This window comes from Coloeus monedula (assembly GCF_965178545.1).
Source record: "Coloeus monedula genome assembly, chromosome: Z".
Classification (NCBI taxonomy): Eukaryota; Metazoa; Chordata; class Aves; order Passeriformes; family Corvidae; genus Coloeus; species Coloeus monedula.
This window is the reverse complement of record NC_138822.1, coordinates 36,348,145-36,373,133: the sequence shown is the minus strand read 5'-3', so window position 1 is coordinate 36,373,133 and position 24,989 is coordinate 36,348,145. Positions and strand designations below refer to the sequence as shown.

The 24,989-nt window shown below is 35.6% G+C and overlaps 1 protein-coding gene across 2 annotated transcripts in view; it reads left to right on the top strand.

The window, feature by feature from the left end:
• Positions 1-24,989, top strand: part of PTPRD (protein tyrosine phosphatase receptor type D) — a gene marked incomplete at both ends in the record, with an annotated part of 312,639 nt that overhangs the window by 67,610 nt on the left and 220,040 nt on the right. For both annotated transcript variants that reach the window (XM_082301167.1, XM_082301166.1), the window contains one exon: positions 21,523-21,668. In XM_082301167.1, coding sequence (XP_082157293.1) covers positions 21,523-21,668 — 146 coding nt within the window. The remainder of the gene's footprint in view (positions 1-21,522; positions 21,669-24,989) is intronic.

Sequence of the window (24,989 nt, the reverse complement as noted above, 5' to 3'; positions counted from 1 at the left end):
TTGTAATGTTACATTTATTAGCTTTGTGAAATTACAAAAACTGAAATGGGAGAAACAGAAGGATGATGTTCTACAAACTTTTTTCTTTCAGAGATTGTGACAAGGGAGTGATTCTGTTGAAAGCAGTTGAAAGCACAGCTAAAAATATGAAACACTTTATATGCACATGCAAAAGCTTTTTTTTAGCTTTTTTAAAGGCTGTACCATCTTGTAAGAAAGAGGATAATTTCAAATAGTGTTTCATTTGCTTTCCATCATCATCATCATTACTATGATGATGATGATTATTATTATTATTATAATTTAACTGATTTTTTTCATAACTGAATTGGGATCAGATAATTTCTAATATTTGTAACTGATTGTGCTTAATCTAAATTATTCTACATTTAGCTTTTTGGAATTGAATTCCTTCCACATGGGAAAAAGGTCAAGTATGTCTAAAAAGGTTAACTGATAATTCGTGAATGGTCTGCTCTTTTATCAGTGGGAAAATAAAAAGGCTACACATTGCTATGTATTGTAGGTTTCAACCTAAGCTTCATTTTAAGGAATAGGTACTAGAATAGAGTAGAAATTTGGTTTCTAATGGCCTAGAGTTTCAGAAGTCGTAAATGCGTAATTCCTTAATGGAGAGTATTTAACACCGTAACATTTTCTTCAGTTTTATACTGAAGTAATGGCAAAGAGATCTGTGAAAACATGTCTTTTAACTTCTTTTGAAGCTGAAAAACTGGTAACTGTGTTACAAGGAGTTGCCTTCCGCTGCTGAGGAAGTGTGAGCCTAATCTTCATTCTTTCTGATCATGTTAAGTATCCTTGTGTGACGGAAGTAAGATCATGTAAAATGGTGTATTACTGAGAAGCCAGCTAATACAGGTTATTATATATGAGCAGTACTTCTGTGAGTGACATCTGCCTCCTACTTGAAATTATGAATAGGTGTCCAGGATGGGTATCCATCCTGCTCGTTACATCTTACAGCTTGAAGTTTGTGCTCAGGTTCTTGCTGGAGCTGAACAGGAAAATGTTGCATGCCATGCAGATGGCAAAGGCATGTGGGCTGTTTGCCATATAGCAGCTGAATCTTAAATAACTCAGCATAATATTTTATTTGTATTTAAGAGATAGAACTATTTGACTCAGATTTATTTAGAAAAGGAAAGCCATCAGGTTTTCATTGTCTGCTGTGAATGTAAATGAGAAAGATGTCCATTGCTGTTATATTGCATCATGTGCAGCAGTAAACTGGAGTAGCTGTTGAAACAATCTCTGTTAAACACTAACTACTAATACTACAGTTGTATTAGTAGTAGAGAAAAAAGAGGGAACTTGTCAGCTGTGGCTTCGTCAGATGTATTCTCACCATTACAGCTTGAAGTTAGTGGAATATGAGTAGATAAGAATGTAAAAATTAAAACCAAAATATGTTTGTCTGGATGGGCTAGCCAGTTACATAACTGGAATCTCTGTTGCTTACAGTATCTGGAAGTTTTCTTTTATGCTCTTTTATTATGTCATAGAATTAAGTAGAAGTCATTATTCCTTTGAGAAAAGGTGAAACTTAAAAAAAAAATAAGTGTATATGTGAATAGACATGATATTCCAGAAAGAATATTTTTGGATCTCGTATCTACAGTATAAGATAAAAACTGCTAACACTGGAATGAATTTGAAGCTAAATGGTTCATCAAATAGTTTCAAAATGAAAATTTTTTAATTACTGTTTCGTATTAAAACACCCTGTGGTCCTAATGGAATACACTGGATTTGTGGAAAGATGGGGGGGAATGGTTTATAGCAAGATAAAAGACTGGGAAGATGTGAGCAGAAAATACATGATTTAGAAATAAAGACAGATGAGAAACAAGATCTGACGACTGCTAGAGATACAGCCTTGGTAGACATAGTAAGGTTGATAGAAGCTGTGGAAGGAGAAACCAAAGGGAAGAAAAGCAGTGAAGGTTTTGTTCTGCATAGCGTGAGAATTAATCCAGGTTTCACAGGATCAAGGATTTCTTTGTTTTATGAGAAATAATCTCTAAACTGAGTAGAATAATGTTTGGCTGTCTTCTGTCTTCAGGCAGACATACCAGCTTTAGTGACTGCAAGTTGCTTTATGCTGCTGCTGCTGCTTCTACATCCCAGCAGAAGTGTGTGGATGACTTGGAATTTGTAGAAATACATATTTTACTGTAGAATTCCTTTTTCTAATAGGAATAAAAAATCAACTTTTTAAAGATTTCTATGTTTTCACTTAGTGGGAAGTGCTAGAATCAAAGTTATTCTTGTAACTATTTCCCTATATGGGTGCAAGATAATATAATTACATAGGCTTTCTTTCCCTGGCCATCTGCCAGGCTTCAGGCTCAGCCTCTTTGCTGTAAGCCCTTTGCATCTTTCATTCTTTATTGAAGTTGTACAATGAATAAATCAGGGAATTGTGGAAAGTAAAAGCTTAGGAAGCTCTTGAAAGATGACAGTGCTATAGAGTACTGAGACACCATGCAGGTTGTTAAGCAGAAAGTAAAAAGTAGTCACTGTTCATACTACGTAAAGTTTTTGGTAGCAGGGGCCCACAGAAGTTGCTTGAAGTTTCCCCCATGTCCAACACAGCCAATGCCAGATGTTAGCACAATGGACCTGCTGGTGGCCAAAGCTGAGCCCATCAGCAAAATTGGTAGTGCCTCTGGGATAACATATTTAAGAAAGGGAAGGAAGTTGCCATGCTGGGGCAATTGCAGACAGAAAAGTGAAGAGTGGGAATATGTGAGAGAAATAGCTGTGCAGACACCCCAGTCAGTGGGGAAGGAGAGTATGGAGATGGTCCAGGCAACAGAGCACATTCCCATGCAGCCTGTGGTGAAGACCATGGTGAGGCGGCTGTGCCCCTGCAGCCCCTGCTGAAGCAGATACCCACCTGCAGCCTATGAAGGACCCCATAATGGAGCAGGTGGATGTGCCCAAAGAAGGCGCTGACCCTATGAGAGGCTCCTGCTGCAGTGGGTTTGCTGACAGGACTAGTGACCCTGTGGGGGACCCGTGCTGCTTTAGTCTGTTCTTGAAATACTGCACTCCATTGGAAGGACTTGTGTTGAAGAAGTTCATGGAGGCCCTCCTGTGGGAGGGACCCTACACTGGAGCAGGGGGTGGCGGATGAGGAGAAGGTGGTGGCAGAGACGTGGTGTGATGAACTTAGAGCAATGCCCATTCTGTCTTTCTGTACTGCTCAAGGGCAGGAGGGAGAGAAAAACAGAAATGAAGTTGAGCCCAGGAAAAAGGGAGGGGTGGGGGAGAGGTATATGTATATAGGATTTGGATTTATTTCTCATTAACCTACTCTGATTTGGTTAGTAATAAATACATTAATTTCTCTGAGTCTGTTTTGTCTGTGACAGTAACTGGTGAATGATCTCCCTATCCTTCTTGTGACCTGTGTGTCTTTTGTTGTATTTTCTGTGCACTCCACAGGTTGAGGAGGGAAGTGGCAGAGGTTTTGGTCTGCACCTGGCACCCAGCCAGGGTCAATCCACCATGCTGTTTGACCATGTATTTGTCACAAATATGGCTCTTTGTGAAATACATAATGTCTTCACGAACAAGATGAATTTTTGCGACTACAGTTTAATGGCAGCCTAAATAAATATTTGACATCAGCTGTATGATATGTTACAGGCTTTCCAGGAGTGAAGGAGGTCAATGACAGTCATTAAATATTTAAACTTTAAAATAGTCTCTTGTGGGAGTCTTCATATGTTACAATTTGAACAAAAAATTGGAAGTTCAGAAGCGTGCCGATCTGTCTGGGTGCAGACTGCTATGCTGACAGAAGTACAAAAATGCAGATTCACGAAACCAGTGGCATTTATCATTATGTAGCTTAGCTTGTTTCTATCTCTTTCACAGCTCCAGAAAGTAAATGTCTTACTACATACTACAACACATTGATATTTTATAGCAGAAGGAGAACTGAAGTCTCAACTACTGTAAGCTATCAAACTGCAGATTAAATGTATTGGCTGGCGTGTTTATTTCAGTGGAAAACAGATTCTGGGATGATCTGAATGATGAGTATGTAAGAGAAACTTCCTACCAGATAAGAATCATAGTATGGTTGAGGTTTGAAGGGACTTTGAAGGACATGTAGCTCAGAACCCTTTGCAATGGATGTGGATACCTTCCATTTGGACCAGATTGCCCAAAGGCCCTTCCATGCTGGCCTTCAACACTTCCAGGGATGGGTCCAGTGCCTCACCACTCTCATAGAAAGAATTTCTTTCTTACATCCAATTTAAATTTACCCTCTTGCAGTATAAAACCTTCACCCCTTGTCCTGTCACTGCAGGCCCTTGTGAAAAGTACCTCTCCAACTTTCTTTTAAGACCTCTTCAGATACTGGAAGGCAGCTATAAGAACTCCCCAGAACCTTGTCCATGCTGAAAAACCTAGTCTCAGGTTCTGGTACTGATAATTTTGGGTATCTGCTGGCTGTGATACCGTATTTCCTGAACTGAAACAAGACGTTAGATTTCTGTTACACTCAGTGGGCAAAATGAAAAATAAAGAGTAATTTGACCCTAAAATGTGAGATTGGAGTCAGTTTCCTGATTGAGGGAGTATTTTATGTTGGTGGTTTCAACTTGAAGACAAACTATGTATTTACTGTAAGCTCTCAATTTCTCACTTCGCTGAAATGTGTTCTTTTCTTAATAAATGAGATCACTGACTACCTTTCAATAGATTTTCTGCTATTTTAATATCTGTGAGTCAGCAGCACAGAGTTTCTTGTGAGTCAAGCTGATGAACGTTCTCCTCTGATAATTCCAAACTGGAGTGCAGAGATAGTGACTTCTTCTAATGATATTTTGTTTTGGAGGCCATTTTACAGGTTTACGTAAACCTGCATCGCAGTCTATTAAGAAAGATAAGCAAAAGTTTAGTTTTCTGCAGTTATCCACAAATAGACTTAGTAATCTTCCCTTCAGCTACGTTTTGCTCTGCTAAAAATGCAACAATTGTTAGAAAGTTATCAGACTTGATTTTAATGCCATTCCTGCAGACTAAAACTCTCTGATACTTTCAATGTATTGTGTTAAGTTTGGCAAGAGTCAGCTGTCTGGCCTTATTTTGTACATAGACTGTAAACATTTTAGGGGGTAAGATTAAGATTGTAAGCATTCTTCGAGAAAGAAGATCCTGTCTGTTTTTGTTGCATATAGCAAAGTCAGATCCTATTTTATGAGGGTGCTAAATGTTCTGCAAATACTAAATAATGCTGATTTATTTATTTATTAGTTTGTAATGTAATTCCTGTTCATCCTTGTTTACCCATTCCTTAGCTTTATTTCACTGGAATGTTTGTTGATTTCTTCCAAGATTACAGGGAGGACCAACATACCTTAAAGAAACTGATAATGTCAGTCACTAGAGAAACTTAAAGCCCCCTATCAATGTAACCTGGATATTTATGAGGCCTTTTGAAATCCGAAGGCATGAGGAAATGCTACGAAGAGTTACATTCAATACATATGGAGATTTCTCATAGAAGGACACACAGATATGTACTTGGCATCTCTTCACAGGGAATACTTTCACTACAGGCTGTTAGAATTTCTACTTCCATGTAAATTTTTTATGCTGTAGGATCAGACCTAGTTTTATTAAATGCATGAGAACATGATAGATTTCCTTTCATTGCTCCAAACCAGCTTTGCCCACCCTCCTGTATTGCCATTCAAAAAATCTGAACTCTAAACAAAGACGGTATATAAATTTGAAATGTTTATGTCTCTTTCTCTTCTCCTTGTAGTTCATTACCTTATGAATATAACTCTAGAAATTAGTTATGATTAAGAGAAATTAAAATTAATTACCAACTAAGACTAATTAAATAGGAATAAATATCAGGATAAATAGATACCTATTTTCTACTTGCTGAATTGCATATACTTCTGGAATAATATTCCAGAATTATTCTCATCTCTTCTCTCTGGTGACCAGTGACAGGACCTGAGGGAACAGCATGAAGTTGTGTCATGGGAGATTCAGGCTGGGTATTAGGAAAAGGTTCTTCACCCAGAGGGTGTTTGGGCACTGGAACAGGCTCCCTAGGGAAGTGGTCACAGCACCAAGCCTGACAGAGTTCAAGGAGAGTTTGAACAATGCTGTCAGACACGTGGCACAAGCCTTGGGACTGCCCACTTCAAGACCACAATTGGACTTGATGATTTTTGTGGGTCACTTTCAACTACGGTGTTCTGTAGTTCTGTGAAAAGAAATTCTGTGCTTATACTTTCTGAGCAAAGCCAATATCCAATCTTGAATTTTAATAAATAAATTTTAAATACTTTTGAAGAAATTTTTATTACAAACTCTAAAATTTTCATATTTTTATCTGCAAAACTCAAGAACAATATGAATCAGTTCATTAGAAACATAGGTTTGTTTTTCTCTCATAGGAAGCTAGGCAAAACTCTCATTTACTTACCAGCTTTCTGTGCAACATAGTATGAGTGCCTGTCACCCAGACAATTAGTTCATAACCTATCGAATGTATCCTATATTCTCATGTGTGTCTGTGTGTGTGAGATGGCTTAACAACTGCTGGCTGACTAGTAAGACTCGGTTATGGTTACTTGATGTGGTGAGTCTTCGCTAGAGCAGAGGTACAAGTAGTATCAGTTTATCCACCCAACTTTGAAACAGTCAGCACTGATCTAGTGCATAAGGAGGTAAGCTTGCAAACTTTTTATTTTTGGAAGCTATGTAACTAGTAACCTGATCACAGTGCTGTACATGTGCTCCTCAACCTGAATCTGAATATAATGGACTAAATCTTCAATTTATGTAAATTTAAGCAGTATCACTGTTATTACTGAGTTTCAATCAGCTTACAGTAATGAAGAAATTAGGCTGCTTATTTAAGAAATCAGTTTACCTGTTCATAGTATGCATGTTTTCTCAGTTTCAAGAAAGTGAAAATACTTCACATAATTAAAGATATGTCATGGGTAGAATATCTTGAATGAAACATAGTATCAATTAATGACTTAGGTGACTTTCTACTTAAATGGTAAAACAATCTTTTCAAAACAGTCCAGTCTGCCAATATTGCCTAACTGGAATGATCTTTTACAGAAATTCAGCTGTGTCAGAAACCTAGTCAAGTTTGGTAGCAGTGTGGCAGTTCAGAAAAAAAGCTGTTCTACCAAAATCTCTACTTGTGTTAATATGCATGCATGTTCACTGGGCCATATATTGGACAACCTTCATTTTGTGAATATAACTGTAAAAATCTTTAGATGTTCTTTAGGTGTTTTGTCTTGAAATGCAGTACTGGTACTGGAGTCTCTCACGACCACACAAAGTCTAGATGTGGTCAAAAGGCTGGCTCTATTTAGGAATATGAGGCAGCAGGTTTTCTGTGGCACCAGTATTTCATCTGTTGTGATCTAAAGCAAAATTCAGTGTATTGTTCACAGCATTTTAAGAATCTGATACCTTCATTCTTACAAAAGCAGTTAAAAAGAGAAAGGCAAATCCATAATGGGTTTAATCATCTACATGAAATATCCAGGGTGGAATTTATTTCAGTACTCTGGTCATTAAGTTTTTGTATCATTCACTTAAGCACTCAGTTCTATGGTGGCCTTTTTAGACATTCATATGATTTTGGGAGTAAGATATCTGCTCCTAGAAGTAAATGTCTGGACATTGGAGGTAACTGTATGACTTTTTAATCTCTTCTTCACTGTTCATTCACACAAAACTATGCACACCTGCATGACTTTCATTTTCCTTTGATTTCTTTCAGAAAAGAGGTTAATTTAGTCAATCCTGAAAGGTCACAATGAATCAGAATGTGAGCAAGAACATGAGTACTTTCAAATAACAATGATGCAAACAATTAGCTCTGGCTCCACAGTGTAACATCCAATATTTTTTCTCTTCGCAATATTTGGCAATTAAAATTACTTTGTCATAGGGATCCTATCTTTTAAGAGTGCAGTACTTTAGCCGTTGGACTAATTTCATACTCCTTTGCTGTGATGCAGAGGAATCACCTGTAAACAAGATAAGAAAGAAATTGAGGGCATGGTGGAAACATTCGCTGGGAAACGATCAGAAAGCTTAAGAAATAAGCCCTTACTTCGATCAGAAAGGACTTAAATTCTCAGATCTGAGAGAACAGGGGAGGCTCAAGATATGTATCGGATAAAGAACTCAGTTCCACTTGAAAAAAGAAAATGTGCTGGTGGGTTGAAAAGGAAATTTGACATTCAGGTGTTATAGGAGATTTGAACTTGGAGGTCACCAGTATGGAAAGATTTACACACCTATACAAAACCTCATTTTGATAGTGACGAAGCTAACATCTTTGTAATGGATTGCAGAAAGCAAGGGAGCTAAGTGTGTGTAATGCAGTATGGATTGGTATGGGTTTTTTGGTGAGACATTATAAGGAATTCGAAAGTTTCATTGTTCAATAGTTGTGTCAGTTTTGAAGTTGAACATAATTGTGACTGTATAGATATGCGCTGGCTGACTTAACCGCTAGGCAGACAGTGTAGCCTGGTTGTCTGCAAGGTCTATGTAGTTACTTTTTTGCCTGCTTGAGGAATCTGCGGCTAACACTTAATTGTACTGCCTTCCCTTAATTAAAACTGACTAGAACATGTGTATATGACTGTAATTACAAGATTTACTGCAGTATGGGTAAACTCAAAGGTGAGGGGTGCTTTTGACACTATTTAAAGTGTTGGGGTTTTTTTCTGGTGCTGTAAATATGCACATGTTAGCCTTATGCTCTCAAATGCAAAAACATTCTTTCCATTTTTAGTTTTCTTTTTTTCTCCTTTTTTGCTGTGGTAAGTCATATATTCAGCTCTGTAAGTTCTGATTTTTTTTTTACATGACTGGTAATCTGTAACCTTGCTCTGAAAGCATGATTATTTCATTGAAAACACAGCATAGTTTCTTACCTATAGAAGGGGAAGTATGTCTTTTTTAAATTAAACTACCTCAAGATTTTTTTTATTGTATTTCTTTCTTCTGAATTTTTATTTATAACACAAAATAATTTACTAAAAAACTGGTCCTGTGTACACTATATTAATTTCTTTATTCTTAGTATCTACGTATCCGGGCATATAGCTCTTTGTCTCTAGGAAGGAATAGTTGCAAACATTCTACTTCTCTTGTCCTAGTAACGGGGAACAACTTCAGAGAAGCTACTACATTCAATAAGTAAGAACCTTAAAAATAAACAGAAAACATATGGTTAGCTCATTATGTTTGTAGCTTCTGATACCAGAATGGAGTTCCTTGATCAGTAGAGGCTCCTGCATTGGGAAGACTGAGAACTATACTTCTTTTCACTCTACCCAGCAGATATATTCCTGTATACCCATGCACAGCTAATTACATAATCACAACAAAAGGCCTTTATATATAGTGTTGTTATGCTACAGGCTGATACAAAAGTTAAGCTTGTTTGTATCAACTTACTATGCTGCTATCTATTGAGGAGGGGGAAAGCGCACAAAGGTTTAAACCTTTTATTCTTAATCATTGAATATGTTGCTGGGGTTAACGCCAAACACATAAAAAATACATCTTCTACTTCAGTGGGCTGATTTTCATCTCTGTCAGTAGTAATTTTGTATTAATTCTTCTCCCCAACTTCCTTTTGTTTTGGTACCATATATTGTGTTACATTGTATTGCTATTTTTACAGTGAGAAGTTAAGAGTACTGAAACCAAAAACTTAAAAGATTTTTTTTTCCTGGAATTTTTTGAAAGCTGTCTACTTTTAAAAGAGGATTTGTTTTACAAGAGCAAGCATCAAAGTCTAACTTCTCAGTTTTTATTGCTAACTCTAATTAGAATTTTTTCCAGCTGTGTGTGCCAGCTTATGACACAGTACTATGCCAAATTATTGGACAACCAGAAGCTGCTTTTCTAAAGGCATTCAGTGAAGGAACAATACATGTAGTAATTGATTCTTGTGATTTATGAACAATACAATAATTCATTCAAGAGGTTTTACTATTTTATGAGAGGCCTTGCATGTGAAAGAACATAAAGATTAAATTACAGCTTTCCAGACAGCCCTTGGGAGCAAGCAACTTTTATACACACTAAAATCAAAGCTTTCAAACACTCTTAATTTTTTACTAAAGATAAGTGACTGACTGGCAGTATAGTAACATGTAAAGATCTTATTTTTACTTAAATTTTTACTTCAGTAGACCTAAGATTCATCTTGGTTTAGGTTATACTTCTGCCCTGTTCGACCACTAATTTCTGCTTTTCTTTTGCTTTTTATCATTTCTTTTTTCATGAAATGAGCTATTTTTTAGCTTTTTTCTTATTCCTGTCTGTCCATTTTATATTTATTGGATATTTCAGGGCAGCTGTTTTGATTTCTGTCTGGTGACCTGCCGTATCCATTGCATCCCCAGCTTCAGTAATCTAACCTCATATGAATTTGTGTCAGTAGTTTCAGTTTTGTTGTGAGAAATTTATTTCTGGTTATATTTTTATATTCAGAAGGAAAAAATCAGAGAAAAAAAAAAGAAGTTTTGCAAAAATGCAGATTTTATTCTACCTTTTATATTCTTTCTATAAGCAGATTGTGGCTTTGATGATGGAGTGCAGTGGCTGATCACTTGGTATTTTCTACGTTTTGAATAGGCCATTGAGATTCAGACATACAGAAATACGGATCCATTGACAGCAAACCAAATTTCTCGATTGTCTTCACAAATGAACAATCTGCCATTTTCAAGTATACATTCAACGGGTTGCTGAAGCTTGATGTGGAAAATACAGTTTCCTTAAATCTCTTATTTCTGAACATGCATATTAGATCTAAACATATCTATACATATTTACTGTTACCTAGATGAATATTTTAAGTAACTGCCATAATTAACATGGTTTCTTAATTAAAGCATTCAATTCTATTATTTAATGGACACACACAATATTAATTATATACCACTGATTTAAATTATGATGCAGGATGATACATTTTGCAGAAATAATTTATTATCATTTATAGAAGATAACCACTTAGTGTCAAAACTAGCAGTTCTTACTCAGTACACTTGTGCAGTGTGAGCTCATGTCTTTAGAGAAAAGAGTGTTAATTAAACCAACATTTTGCAATATTGATATGCAGAGGACCACAGTTTTCAAAGACTAACAAGTTTTTCAAAGAGCTACGTATTTCCACTGACACTTCAAATTTAGATTTGAGTGGGGTTTGTTTGTTCATTTTTGTTTTCTTTGCCCTGATAGAAGTGTCACCCATGTAGTTAAGTAGATAGGACTTCAACTCAAACTTATTTCATTCAACGCATGAGCACAAATCCTTTTGCAAATTTTGTAAATACAGTGGTGGTAACGACTGTAATACTCCTGCCTATGTTTTGTGACATAATCTAAGTAGCATAATACTGGAAGTAAGTAAATTGAGACATGGAGGTTAAGTAATTTGCCTGAAGCTAAACAGCAAGCAATTAACAGAGATGGGATTAGAATTACAAAGATTTGGCTCTCAGCCTTTTATTCTGTCCAAGAGCCAGCTGCCACTTCCAGTGCTTTTGGCTTCCAGTTCTATCTCTTGAGACTAAACTTTGAATTTGTTTTCTTCATACTGCTTAGATATGAACTTTAAAGGAAAGTATGAATAGGACTTATTATTCTTTTTTGTTTTTATAGTAGTTGTAAAGAAAGTATCTGCCTTTGCAAGAAAAACGAAGAATGAAATCATTCTTCGTAGTCACATTGTAATAATTTCTACTTTTCTTTTAAAGACGGGCATGAATCATGCTTTCTAATTATGATAGAGATTTCAGAGTGAAAATCCCTATGACAGGACAAATGTAATTTTTTTCTTTATTTATTTTAAGAAAAAGGGCTTTATTGTGTCCTCCAAAGTCTTATGTCCTTCTTTTAATAGCCCTTGACTGAATATCAGCTGTATGTAGTGTTATGATTTCTTGGTATCTCTTTTAAAAAGAAGAATAAATATGTGTTAAAGATGGAAGAATGGAAGATATAATTAGTGAGAGATAGATGAGATAGGTGTAAACTAGGCACAGCACTGTGGTTTCGGATTATCTACTTTGATATATGTTTAACCACTAAAAATTACATTAAAAATCACTGAAGTAACCAGTGACTGAAGTGACTAACCATGCAAGATTCTTGCAAAGCAAGTGTAATGCTATACAAGATATCGAATAATTGTATTTTCAGTGATTTTAGGTAATAGGTGGTAGAATAAATTTCCTTGTATGAAGTGATATTACATATCAGAATTAAAACAGAAATTAACTTCTAGTAATTAGAGGTTTACCTTTACGTGGTGGTATGTTTCTTCTGATTATGTTTCTGCTTTTCAATCAAATCCATGATCCAGCAACACCTCTGTTGTGCATATCTTTGCATGAGGTTTTAGTTATCGTATTCTTACATGCTTTATGATTTGCTTTATATTTATGCTGGTATAATTTTGCTGGAGACAATCTAGAACAATGCAGCTCCTTAGAAGTTTGTGGAGCAGATGAACCTTGAGTACCTTACAAGTAGTATTTCGTGCATTTTTGCAGTGCATTGTCCTTAATGACAACAAAATGTGGCTGGTATTTATGGCAGGACAAATACACAGTAGGACACTGAAAATACAGTATCAAAAATAATGCCTGTGTAAATACATTCTGATCAGTGCTTTTATGTCTTCCTAGCTGTATCCCAGAGCAGACTGCTTGTACTGTGTTAACCATACTGATGTATTGTAAGTGACTTGTAGGCAAGTAACTGGGACAACCCACTGGGGCCTTTAGTCACTGAATCTTTTCTAATATCTGTAAACAGTTTTCTGACCTAGTTTATGAATGTCTGCTTATTCATCAGCAGTGCATCGTCCTATGGGCCATGCTAACCTGTCTTACAGTACAGCTGAAGGTGGGCTGCATTGCACAGCTTACAGAGCATTGCTGGTTAGAGGAGTATGTATTCTGTCTACTTGGTTAGACATTTAATTTAGGTTTCATGGAATTGATTCTTGTAGGTAAATGGTAAATGTTGGTTTATAACTAATAGAGGGAGGTGTTGATCTAGTTTTGGGACAAAGCAAGCCTAACTTAGTAAGAAGGGAAGAGACTTACGAGTCTCTACTAATTAGGTTTTAAAATTATTATTATTTTATAGCAGCTTTAATGATACTGTCTTTTTTTAACCAGTTTAACTCCATAAATTATGCTTATGTCGTCATGTCATCTCCTAATGCTGTTCTGCAAGTAGAAAGTCATCTTCAACCCCTTAATGCCCCATTTTTACATATGTTCATATGGGCTGTGAGATTTGATTAGGCACAAGCATACTTCTGCTTGGAGTTACGAGAATTTGCTTATGTGGATGCCTTGTCAAGCATTAACACTGAATCATATTAGTATGTAGAGTCAGTATTATTACTAGATAGTTGATTTTGCTTTCACAGTCAGTAATCATCAGTTTGCCCTGTGTATAAATGGCAAGGTATGTGTTTTGTTGTTTTTAGATAAATAAAATATGAGTGGAAGTTTCACTTAGTTGTTACAGTGCCCCAGTTTTATGCTTCCTGATTTTGGTACCTGTGTTGAGGGTTTTAGTAAGACTGAAACACTTCTAAAGGTCATCCTCCTGGTCATAACCCAGATATTCTGAGTCCCTAACTGAAACCTGTAGTGTCTCATCATTCCTACTCTTCTCTTAGAGCAAAACACTTCTGGAAAGAGATCAGCTTGCCTGGCATTTTAAAATCCAGTGCTTCTTCTTTGCACGTCGAAAAGGAGTGCCAGTTCTCAGTTACCAAATAATTCATATGCCGTCCTCAGACATCAAAATTGGAAAATGAAGCAGCAGAGAGCTTTGAAGCGGAATTTCCTTTCGTTAAATTAGTGAATATGACAAGGTTATGTAATATTCCTGGGGGATAAAGTGGTGCACGTCACTAACCTTTTAGATTCAAGAGGCATCATGCTTTTTATTTGTGGCTGAAAGAAGGCTTAGTACTGGATTAACTGTCAAGGTCGTCTTTCTAACTCAGGTAAATTAAGCCCCACTTAGCTTTTACATATACTTTTGTGATAAATTCTATGTATATACACAAGCTTATACCTATTTGTTTTGTATTGTGCATTTGAACATGTGCTGGTTTATGACTTAAATATATGCAGTTGGGTTAATATAATGGATAGTGGGTCACTAGCACTGGAATTCCTATAGGCATGGGGAAAAAAAAGGGAGAATTCTTGACCTCCTATACGTTTACTGGATAGTGAGTATTACTTAGTTGTATGCCTGCATCTTTCAGTGCTCACATTAGTGAAACACCAGAACCAAGCATCCTGATTCTCTTTTCTTGAACTCTAATATAAACCAGAATTTTTTTGTACAATCAACTGAAGAGACCCTGGAGTAAATAAGGGCAGATTTAGAAGCAAATGTATACCGCTTTCATTTTCTGTTGAAATATTTAAATGAAGGCTGAAGTTTGTATTTAAACTGATGGCTATGTTGCACTGATAGCTAAAACTGTTCACCCAGCTTGAGGAATGAAGGCAAGAAGGCATGGTGTGGGAGTAGGCCTGGCTTTGGGAGGTTTCTCCTTTAGTCTGATCATCCCTGAGACCGACTCTGATGGGTCATAAGCCCTGGCTGCCTGTTAGGCTTAGCACAGTATTGCTCTGACAGGGAAGTAGTTAATGGTTGTTCTGAGTTGTACGCTACATGTTCTAGTAGTTTGTCATGAAACCAGCTTAAATTGCTAGTGGCCTGAGACAGTTTTAATAGAAAAAGCACAGCAATAAATACTTTTTCAGCTTCTTTCTGCTTCAAATGTAAGTATATTGGTCTATAGTATTAGTAAAAGGCCTTTTTCAGAGGTTTTTCACATAGGTTCTTCATATTTGCAAAAGCCTTTTTTTTCCTCTCAGTTATTATAAGCTGAAAATGGACGTATGTGTATGTGTGAATGATATTAGTTGGCAAATAAATGTCTGCTGCTGTCTGTGTTGGTTCATATACCTCCCATGTCCCTAGGGCTCAGATAATGTCTGTCTCTAAAAAAGCATACATAATCCACAATGAAATGAGCTGGTAACAAGGTTTGCAGAGCTTAGAGGTACAAATTAAATATGTGCTATTTTAATATTAGACCTTTTGGAAAATGTAACCCACCTGTTCGACTTGTGAGGCCTTACTTGTAAGTCTGTAATTTGATTTTTTATTTCAGGGAAGAGTGAACCTAATGATCAGCCTACTAAACTGACACTGTGCATTGCAGGAAATTTGAAAACATAAATATAGGGTTGACTTTCCATATTTTCCTTGAGAGATCAGCAAGCGATATTTTTATTTTTTTGAGCTGTGTACTAAATCTGAAGGGTGCGTATGCTCTGGCAGATTGAAGGTTGGGAACTGGAGATGACTGCTAAATTGGAAAAGTAGGCCCAAAGAACCAACCAGAAATCTCCCTCTAAAACCAGTCCTTTGTTCTGAGTGCTTTTGCTTTTAGAAGAATATGTGTAGCAGAAAGAAGGTGGGGCGATGAGTGTTCCAATTATATTATCAAGATTTTATGAGTATTGTAGGGGCTGAGTTTCTGAGAGGATGCTGTGATGCCTGTAAAGTGAAATAGCTTGATTTCCTTTACCCCAACTTTTGGGAAATGTGTGTTTGTACCTGGAAATAGTTTCTGTGAACAAAATGGATCAGGATTTTCAGCTGGACTTCATTGGCATGTCTGAAATGCATTTAATAGTTCAAAGATACAAAACTGATAATTTTCATTCACGGGATAATAAAACTATTCACCTGCTCAGGGTATGATGATATTTGAAGAGGGTGTTGTTGCTATCCTTGCTGAAGGATGTTAAGGCAGGTACAGTTTTAAGAGATTCACAGTGAGAGACAGAAAAATTTCACAGCTTATGACTGACAGACAAGAGCTTTTAGGAACATACTACTTGTTAACTTAAGAATTTCTTTATGCAGATTTCATGAATACAAATTATTTCTCATCCTTGTAGAAATAAAAACTAATTAGCTTTCCCACATAGAGTGAGATATGCAGATCCTCTGTAAGTGCAGGTTAGAATTAAGGTGAAACAATTACTTGTAACAATGATCAGTCTAACTTATGTCACAAATTATTACTAAGGAGTAAATTAGCAGCTAATGCTGTAAATGAAGTGTGTTTTGAAATTTCTATTAAGTACTTTTCTATTAAGTGCTATGTATATGTTTTTTAATATATTAACTACCAGAGGAATTGTGAAAATAACAACAAATCATGTAATTTGTAATACATGAATACAGTATCAGTCTGAGATTACATGCAACATTTGCCTATTTGTTCATTTTTACCTGGACAGGAATCTTCACCACCTTCACCATCATTAAATATGAACCAGTGTGGCCTTTTTATTTAGAGGCCTATAAGTCTGTGGAATACAGTGAATGTTGCAAAATGGGAAAAGGGGTGAAAAAAGGAGGTTTTTTGGTTTGGTTTGATTCAGTTTGTGGGGTTTTTTTGTTTGGTTGGGGGATTTTTTTGTGGTTGTTTTTTTATTCTGTTTATTTAGATTTTTACTCTGTGTCAGAAATTTCTGTTTGTAATTTGACATGGGAAGAATTACTTCAGAATTTTTTACTCGGAGTGAGTCTGGTCACATACCCCCTGAAACTTTATGCTGCTAGACCAGTAATATAAAAGGGCTCAATGCTAAGTGAAAAATATTTTTATGATTGTATGTGTGCAGTATTCCAAAGTGCATGGGCACCTGCCAGACCACATTGTTTACTCTGCTCTTGACCTGAAAACATTTAATGGGAACAGTTGTGATCATCATCTTCCAACTTTTATTGCTACAAAATGAGTCTTTATGACTGAAAAAGTTACTGTAATTTTTAGAGTTTCCTCAAATACATGTCAGTTTATAAGTAAATGGGGCATTTGAAAGAAGGGTCTTTGCATTTTCAGTTTTTTCTGATGTGTTTATTCACCCTTGCTATGTATACTTACAAGGGATACGATATGATATGATCTATGCCAATTCTTATTCTAAGCTAGTAAACTTTTTCATATTTCAGGCATATGATGAAGTTTAATCTTAAATTGAATTATTTTATACTAGGAACTTCTGTACACCCCAGAGAATCTAGAAACAAATGCATTAGGCTCTGCATCCTCTATATTCTTGTCCATAGTAAGTCCACATGGTGAACTAGCTGTAGTAGGACTGCACACATCCCCTTAAGCTCTCACGTCAAAGAAGGTGAAGTCTTACCCTCGTATTCACTTTTTTATTAGAGGACTATGTCCATAAAAATGTCTCTACACAGGAATAGTTTGCAGTAGCAGTAGAAAGAAGGGGGCTGAAGTAGTAATTTCAAAAGTATTTTGTCAGACATTTTATTTGAGTGCAGAGGGAAAGTATTACATATCCTTAAAGCACAGCACAGAGCAGTAACTTTAAAATGGATAATTCTATGACATGATGAAATGTGAATTAATTAATTCCATTCAGTACTTCAGAATTCTACTTAAACTTTAAAAAAATTATGTGGAGGTGCAAAAGGGAAGAAGGAACTGTCTTATGCTCGTGCCAGGATATTCAAATGTTCCAATCAAAATGATTACAAATATATTTTATGGAGCCCTAATGTGCTAAAACACTCCACTTCTATCTGAACAGTGGTAAACCATCTCTATTTCGGAAGCTCCTGTGCCCGGCGACGGCTTGACTGTTCATTGAAGCAGCAGCCTAATTTCTATGGGTTTAAACTCTTCAAAACAAATAAATGCAAGCTCAGTGTATTTAAGATGAGCTAGCAATAAATTCAATTTTCCTTCATATATTAAGAGTGTGATTTGCAGTGGTTTAATAGTTATCTCTTTGGCTTCTCAAGAGTCCCAGCAAGAATTGCATACTGTGTAGTAGGTGATGGGAGCCTGCAGCTCTTGAATGACAAGGCCTGTGGTACTCTTCAGAAGTCCAAGTTACAGATATCTTCTACTCTAATTTTTTTTTTTTTTTTCAGTTTGACAAGGTATCAAAATTCAGTATTAGTATGGCTATCTGGGTAGGCACTGGTATATAAACAAGCAAAACTTGGGTGTTCTTGCATTTAAAAGATAATATTGCAGCAATTTTGATGATGCCCTCAAGAGAATTCAAGTGCAGAAATATGAGATGCTGATTTTAAATGAATTTCACTTATTTTGTTTTAATTACACTTCTGTTATTTTAACTGCGTTTATTGAAATGTTACCAAGTGAAGTTCCAAAAGTGCTGAAGACTGTGGTACCATAGTTGGTAACATCTTTTTTTTTTTTTGACAGCTTTAATTGCAGTGGAAGTTTCCCATATAGATTGTTGCTGTGCTTAATGAACTGTGCTGCGGAGAGTTTTTCTTGAACTATGCACTGCTGTTTGTTAAGGGAGATCAAAAATAGTTGTCAGTTCTCAATCAAAATTGCCCTCATGTTAATAAGCACAACTGTGTGTGCACTTTAATTGTGTTTGCTATCAGGGTGCCTAGCAGCATAGGTCATAATCAATGTCAAGAAACCGACAGCATTAATTGTGGAGATAATTTGTGTCAAACTTTAATTAACAACTTTTATAAAGATAAAGGCAACAAATACTACTTTTCATTTTTGCTTCTGCTGGGTTGTGATTTCGCATACCTTTACACTGATAGTGGTTGCCTTATATGTAACAAGATGAACATGTTAATTGAGTAACAAAGAAGGATTGCATAATACTTACCTGTCTTCATGGCAGATAATTTTATAAATTTATTTATGTTCTAATAATAATTTATCTTCTCTGATGCCATATGATACCTGAAAGATAATTGACTTACTTCCAAGATTAGGTATTGGAGGAAAGTTGTAGCAATGTTTTTTATAGGAATTACTTACTTATGTAAAAAGAAGCTTTGACCAGATACATACCTTTTTTTTTTTTTTCAGCTAGGTTATGGTCTAAGTGAAAGCCAAAGTTCCCTTCGATACTGGATTGTGAAGCTTTTTTACTGATGCAGATAATATTAGTCATATCATACAAGAAGGTGGTTTTTATATACAGCCTTAAACCCTTGTTTTCTTGAAAAATGTCCACAAGTTGAAAATTGCATCATTATGTTCAGCTGCCCTTGTTTTCTGTCTCTGATGCTACATGGTTAACGAACAGCTTTACTTTTCCAGCAAAAATTCACATAGGACTGCAAAAATACTGTTGTTCAGGTAGCTGGAGCCATGTTAAGTATTCAGCCCTATTTCTGCAACTCCACGGTGTAGATAATAATGCTCTGCAGAGGCTAGCTTGCAGTTTCTGTGAAGGAGTCGTGGCAGCTGTAGTCCTTTAGTCCTTTCCCAGGTTTGGGACAGTTCTACATGAAGAAATCATTAGAAAACTGGTTGTACCTCTAATGGCAGTTAAGTTTGGTGGAAGATTTTTTATTTTATTTATTGCTATATGTTCTATTTGCTGCCTATGAGCTACTGTACATAGTTATTGCATGCTGTTGGACTTCTTCATGAAGTGTATCTCTTTCAGTGGCTTGAGTTCTAACAATGAATTCACAAAATGTCAAAAAAAAAATTAGAAGAGAATGGCAGCGTGTCATTTTTCACTTTGTGGCACACGATCACAACCTGTGCCACAGAATGTCAGTAGATCGGATTCAGTCTCTTTACACAGTTCTGAGTTAAAACATACATAGAAAGGGTTCAAAAAGAGGACTTTTGGTGAAACCCAGATGCTCTTCATCAGAATATATTTTTGTATTTTTTGTGGTCCAGGCATAAAGCCTGTGACTTCGGAAAGGATTTCTAATTTCTTCACTCTATGTGTGTTTTATTTGCTATGGTTTTGGCAATTCTTGACATCAGAGAAGTTCTTTCATAATTTTCCCATGGCAGTAGTGGTGCACTGTACTGCATTTGGGTTTAGGTACATTTTCACCGGGAAAATTAGCAGAGTGGGTACTGTTCTAGGACTGTTGAGCATTCTGAAATGTTAAAAACTAAGACATTTTCCTGACATTCCTATTAAGGAAAAGAGCATGCAGATTTTCAGGAACATAATATTTTTTAAAAAATCCTTTTTTACATTGGAGGTAAGGTAAAAAATTTCCCTAATTTCATTTTGTGAAATGGCATCTTGGCATTAAAGTATTTCAGGACTTCTTCCAGTGTTGCGTATGTGCATGACTGTAGGCCGCTGTGTTTCTTACATTCAAATAATGCTGACAAGAAATGGTGTGTATGGAAAGACCAGTTTTGCAGAATAAGGGGTTAGACATCAGAACTAAAGAGCAGCAACATGGAAATGAAAACTAGTACAGAAGAGGTACACACACCTGTCAGAACTAAGAGAGGAAAGTGAAGAAGAGGGAAGAGGTGGGAAACATAAAGGAGCTGACTGCTGGTATTTGAAGATGAGAACAAAAATTATTTGCAACATATGCTATAAAGCAACTACTGCTCAGGATGGCTTCATAGCAAAGACCTGGTTTTTTTGCCATTTATTGTTTCTAAGGTCTCACCTCGTATAATTTAAATCAGTATCTGAAGGTGTATTGGATCTTAAGAATTTTTTTGGCTAAGAAAGAGAATTATTTAAATATTTACAGGAATTTTTCAACATTTTTGTTCTCTGTTTGGATGTAATCTTACAGATTTCAATATTTTTATCTTTAGAAGTTGTGTCTTGTGTTGCTCTAAGTTTGAAAATTTTGTCTCACCACAAATCAAATAATAAATTAATTTTGATTTGTTGTAACAGAAATAAAGGGAAAAAGAATAATTAATTAAAATGACATTTCATACTTCCAAAACTGTTTCTCCATTTATCTCTCCTTTCCTGTTGTTGCGTAGTTGGATCTTATTTTAGTTCTCCTTTCTGACATAGTAGAATTCGGGAGTGAAGGGGAGCTGTACACAAAACTGTGCCCGAGGATAAATCTCTCTTCTTTTAGTCCTTTCTGCCTGGAGTCTTAATACATAGTAATTTACCTCCACCATGCAATATTACAAATGCTTTCTCCTAAATGTCACTGATTTTAATGTCTCAAAGGTGAGAATCCTGTTTTCATGACACCCTGTGATCATAGCATCAAGTAGTGAATCATGATATTGTTCTAGTTGATTGATGAGCTCATTTTGTAACAGAAGTCAAATTGGATTTTTTATTTATAATGGTGATAAAATATAATGTGTGATCTTGATATTCCAATGCCATCAGATTTCACTTTTAATATAAATTTCACTCATAAAATCTGTAAGTACATTCCTGACCTTTTAGGGTTTTTTTAATAATGCTTTCTTTTGCAGGTGAATGATATCACTGGAAAAACAAAGCAGTTCCTTCTTTTTAAATTTTGGAATCTTTATGTGACTTTTTTAAAATTTATTTTTACTGCTTGGATTAATTTGGTTAATTTTTTTGTTTGTTTCAGCACCACCAAAGTTTACAAGAACTCCTGTTGACCAGACAGGGGTTTCAGGAGGAGTCGCCTCATTCATCTGTCAAGCCACAGGAGATCCAAGACCTAAAATTGTCTGGAATAAAAAAGGAAAGAAAGTCAGCAATCAGAGATTTGAGGTATTAGGTCCATTGTTCTGTTCCTCTGAAAAACATTTTATTCCAACCTTGTTTTTAATCCCAGTATGTGTGCTTTATTAATAGCGATTTAGCAAAATAGAATTAGCTATCAGAGATAATTTGGTGGGAGCAGTCTCGGGAAGTTTTTAATTTTCAAAACTGGCTATGCATAGAACCTTTAAAGAGAAAAGTGCTGCTGCTGTTTTCTAAGCTAGCATGGTTGAACTGAGGAGCTTTGTGGTGCCTCTCTTCAGTTTGCTGTCTCGTGAAGGAGCTGCTGGGGACATGAGTTGAGCAGTGATTGCTGTCTCCGAAAGCAAACCACCTCCTTTTGTGACAAGGCGCATCGAGCAGTCCTAGTCTTTGCTTCTGCTGCCACAATTCCTTACCCCTGTTGAGGAAAGACACAAAAGGGGCACTGTAGTTCCTGCTGCTGAAGAGGGAAAGTAAAACTTGCTTGCTTTTGATTCTTTTCTTAACAATAAATTAGGAAAAGGCTTAGAGAAAGATGTTTCTCTCCACAACCTTCAGTTAAAGGAAACAGTGAAAATAATCTGCTCAAAGGATTCTGGTTATTTGGGGGAAATAAGAAAACAAGAATTTTTCCGTCTTGTAGTGGCAGGAATAATTGATGTCAGATACGGCTTGACCTTTAACGTGAAGAAAAAACTCAGAAAATGGGGGAAAACTTTTAGAAGACATACCAAAACTTGCACTATGAGTGTATAATTGTCTCTTAAATGTTTTCAGTGTTAAATAAGATAACTTCTGTTTGCTTAAAAACAACTATTCTAAGGTAAATGATTTATGTATAAAACAGTTGTGACATGCATTTTATGGGCAAATGATCTAATATATAGTTATTAACAACTGACTGAATATCAAAGTTCTGTATATTAATTTGAAATAATGTTTGAGAAGATTGCTTGTCCTGGCTTTCAGGTTAGATTTTTTTTAGAAGAACTGCATTTCTTCTATAAACCAAATTTATTTTAATAATTTTTGTTTCAAAAAATACCTAAAGGCATTGGAATTTGTTCATTAACCATTATAATTTTTGGCTTGTGTATTTACTACAACATGAAAAATAAAACCATGAACTTAACTGTTACCTTCTAGTGCCAAAAACTGCACTTTGCAGAGCATATGCGGAGCTGTATTGGCTAGAGGGATTAGCATAGCATTTTTGTCAGAAATTCTACACAATTTATCCTCTTCTGTTCACAGAACTTTCACTCAAAGTGAATTCTAAACAGAGAAAGATTGTGCATGTATATGTTTACTGTGTGTTATTCTGCAATGAGTCATGGTTTATTTCCTTAATATATTTCTAGGTACCTGTGTACCTGATTTTAGGGAGAATAAGCAAAAATAAAGTAGGTTTTTTTCCATTAAAATTATTTAAAAGTAACTATCAAAAACACCTTAAAATGTTTTAACAATGCCTTTAGTGGATTGTTGAACAAATGGTATAGCCAAGGAAGATGGATTGTATTTCAAAGAAATAGGTGACACTTGCCAAGTTTATAATTTTTATCATGTCCAGTGAGCAGAGGAGTTTCAAAGTGTGCAGAGAAAATCATTATTTTAAGCAGCTTTTCTTCCTGTTCAAAGTAAGACCATTAATTCATGCCATAGAATCTCTAAATAAGATAAGAAAAGCAGTAGAAATTAGATTCCAAAAAGACATATGAAACTTTCGGAAAACACGAAATGTCTGAGATAGTCAGCTAAACCAATAAGAGAATGATTAGTTTGGTTTCTTTTCCTCTTCTTTCACAGTAATATTTTGTATATTTCTCTGAGTTACTTAATGGTCCAAGACATCAAAATGTTTTACCTGGACACCTGTCTTCATATAGTAAATACAGCTGGAAAGGACTCTAGTGGTCCATCTGATCCACATGCTTTCCCAGGGATGCTGGGGGTTACTTTTTTACTATTCAATAAACTTGGACAGTCTCCTGCAGGGTTTCATGAAACTTGTCCTGATTATTTGTCCGCCATGTGAAAGCAGAACTCTTTTGCTGGAACTTCATGTACATAGCAACTGGGGAACAAATAATTTATTTCCTCTCTCTTGACTGCTTATATATTTGAACACTATGGTCATTGAATGTTCTTGCTCACCAGCTAATTCTCACAAGTTAATGAAAATAGTAGTGAGAACTAGACATTGCTTCTGAAATTAAAATCTACAGTAAGACCTTGTGGGTCTTCTCTGTTAATCTTTCAGCTTTTATTTATATTGCACATATAGACTCTGAACCCTTTTTTTCTCCTCTTCCTTCAAATTAATTAACGTAATAGGAATTATAAAAATATGCTTTGAGTTTCTAAGAAGTCTTTTAAGAGAACTTAAAAAGGAACAGAAAAGGGAAAAATAAAAGTTAAAAATTACATCGTTCTACTCTGTTCAAGACTGCTTTTATTAAAAAATCTCTGTCATAAAAAAACCAAAATCTCATTCAGTAGATGGGGAAGAGTTAGGAATTAACTAGCTGTGATATGCAGGAAAGGGGAGAACTCATCACATGAAAAATAAATTCCTTTTATGATACATATTTTTGAGACATCAGACTTGATACTTAATCTCTGCAATATTGCCCAATCCAATCTACTGCAGTTGTTTTCCTTGGCTGTCCAGATAAATTTATTCAGCATCCGGGTTTAAACAATAGCAATTATTCTTTTTTAAGTATGTTTGTGAGTATTTGGATCCTGTGCTCTCATTTTTTATCTATAAATTGTTAGTCTGACTGCTTAAAGACTGTGAAATGTTTCTCTCCCTCATAAATGTCAATTTACCAAGAATTCTAGTTTTTCCTTTAATTGTGCTAATATCAGGTAGATATTTTGTGTTGTCTAGATTTGCTTAAGGCGATGGCTTTACTGAAAGAACGAGAAAAAGTAATACATCCTGTGGGCTATGAAACAAATTTATTATCAAAAAAATCCAGGGTTTTTATCTTATTTTCACCTCTCCCAATGCTAAACAGAAACTGAGCAATTCCTGCAATGAAAACAGTAAGATACAGGGGATATTTATCATCATTTCCAACCCTGGACTTTATATCTCTCTTATTCTCAACATGTACAGAGATCTTGTAGGTTGCTTGTGTGCAAATTAGACAGAAAGAGAAAACCAGATGTGCAGATAGGCATATATGTAAATTGCTTTGTGTATATGTATATAGATTATGGTCAGATATTAATTATTTTGTAGAGAAAAACAAAATAAAAAATTGTCTGTCCTTTCTTTGTAAGTGCCATTTACCTGATGGTAACACTGATATCTCTCAGCAATTTTTAAATTTTTTT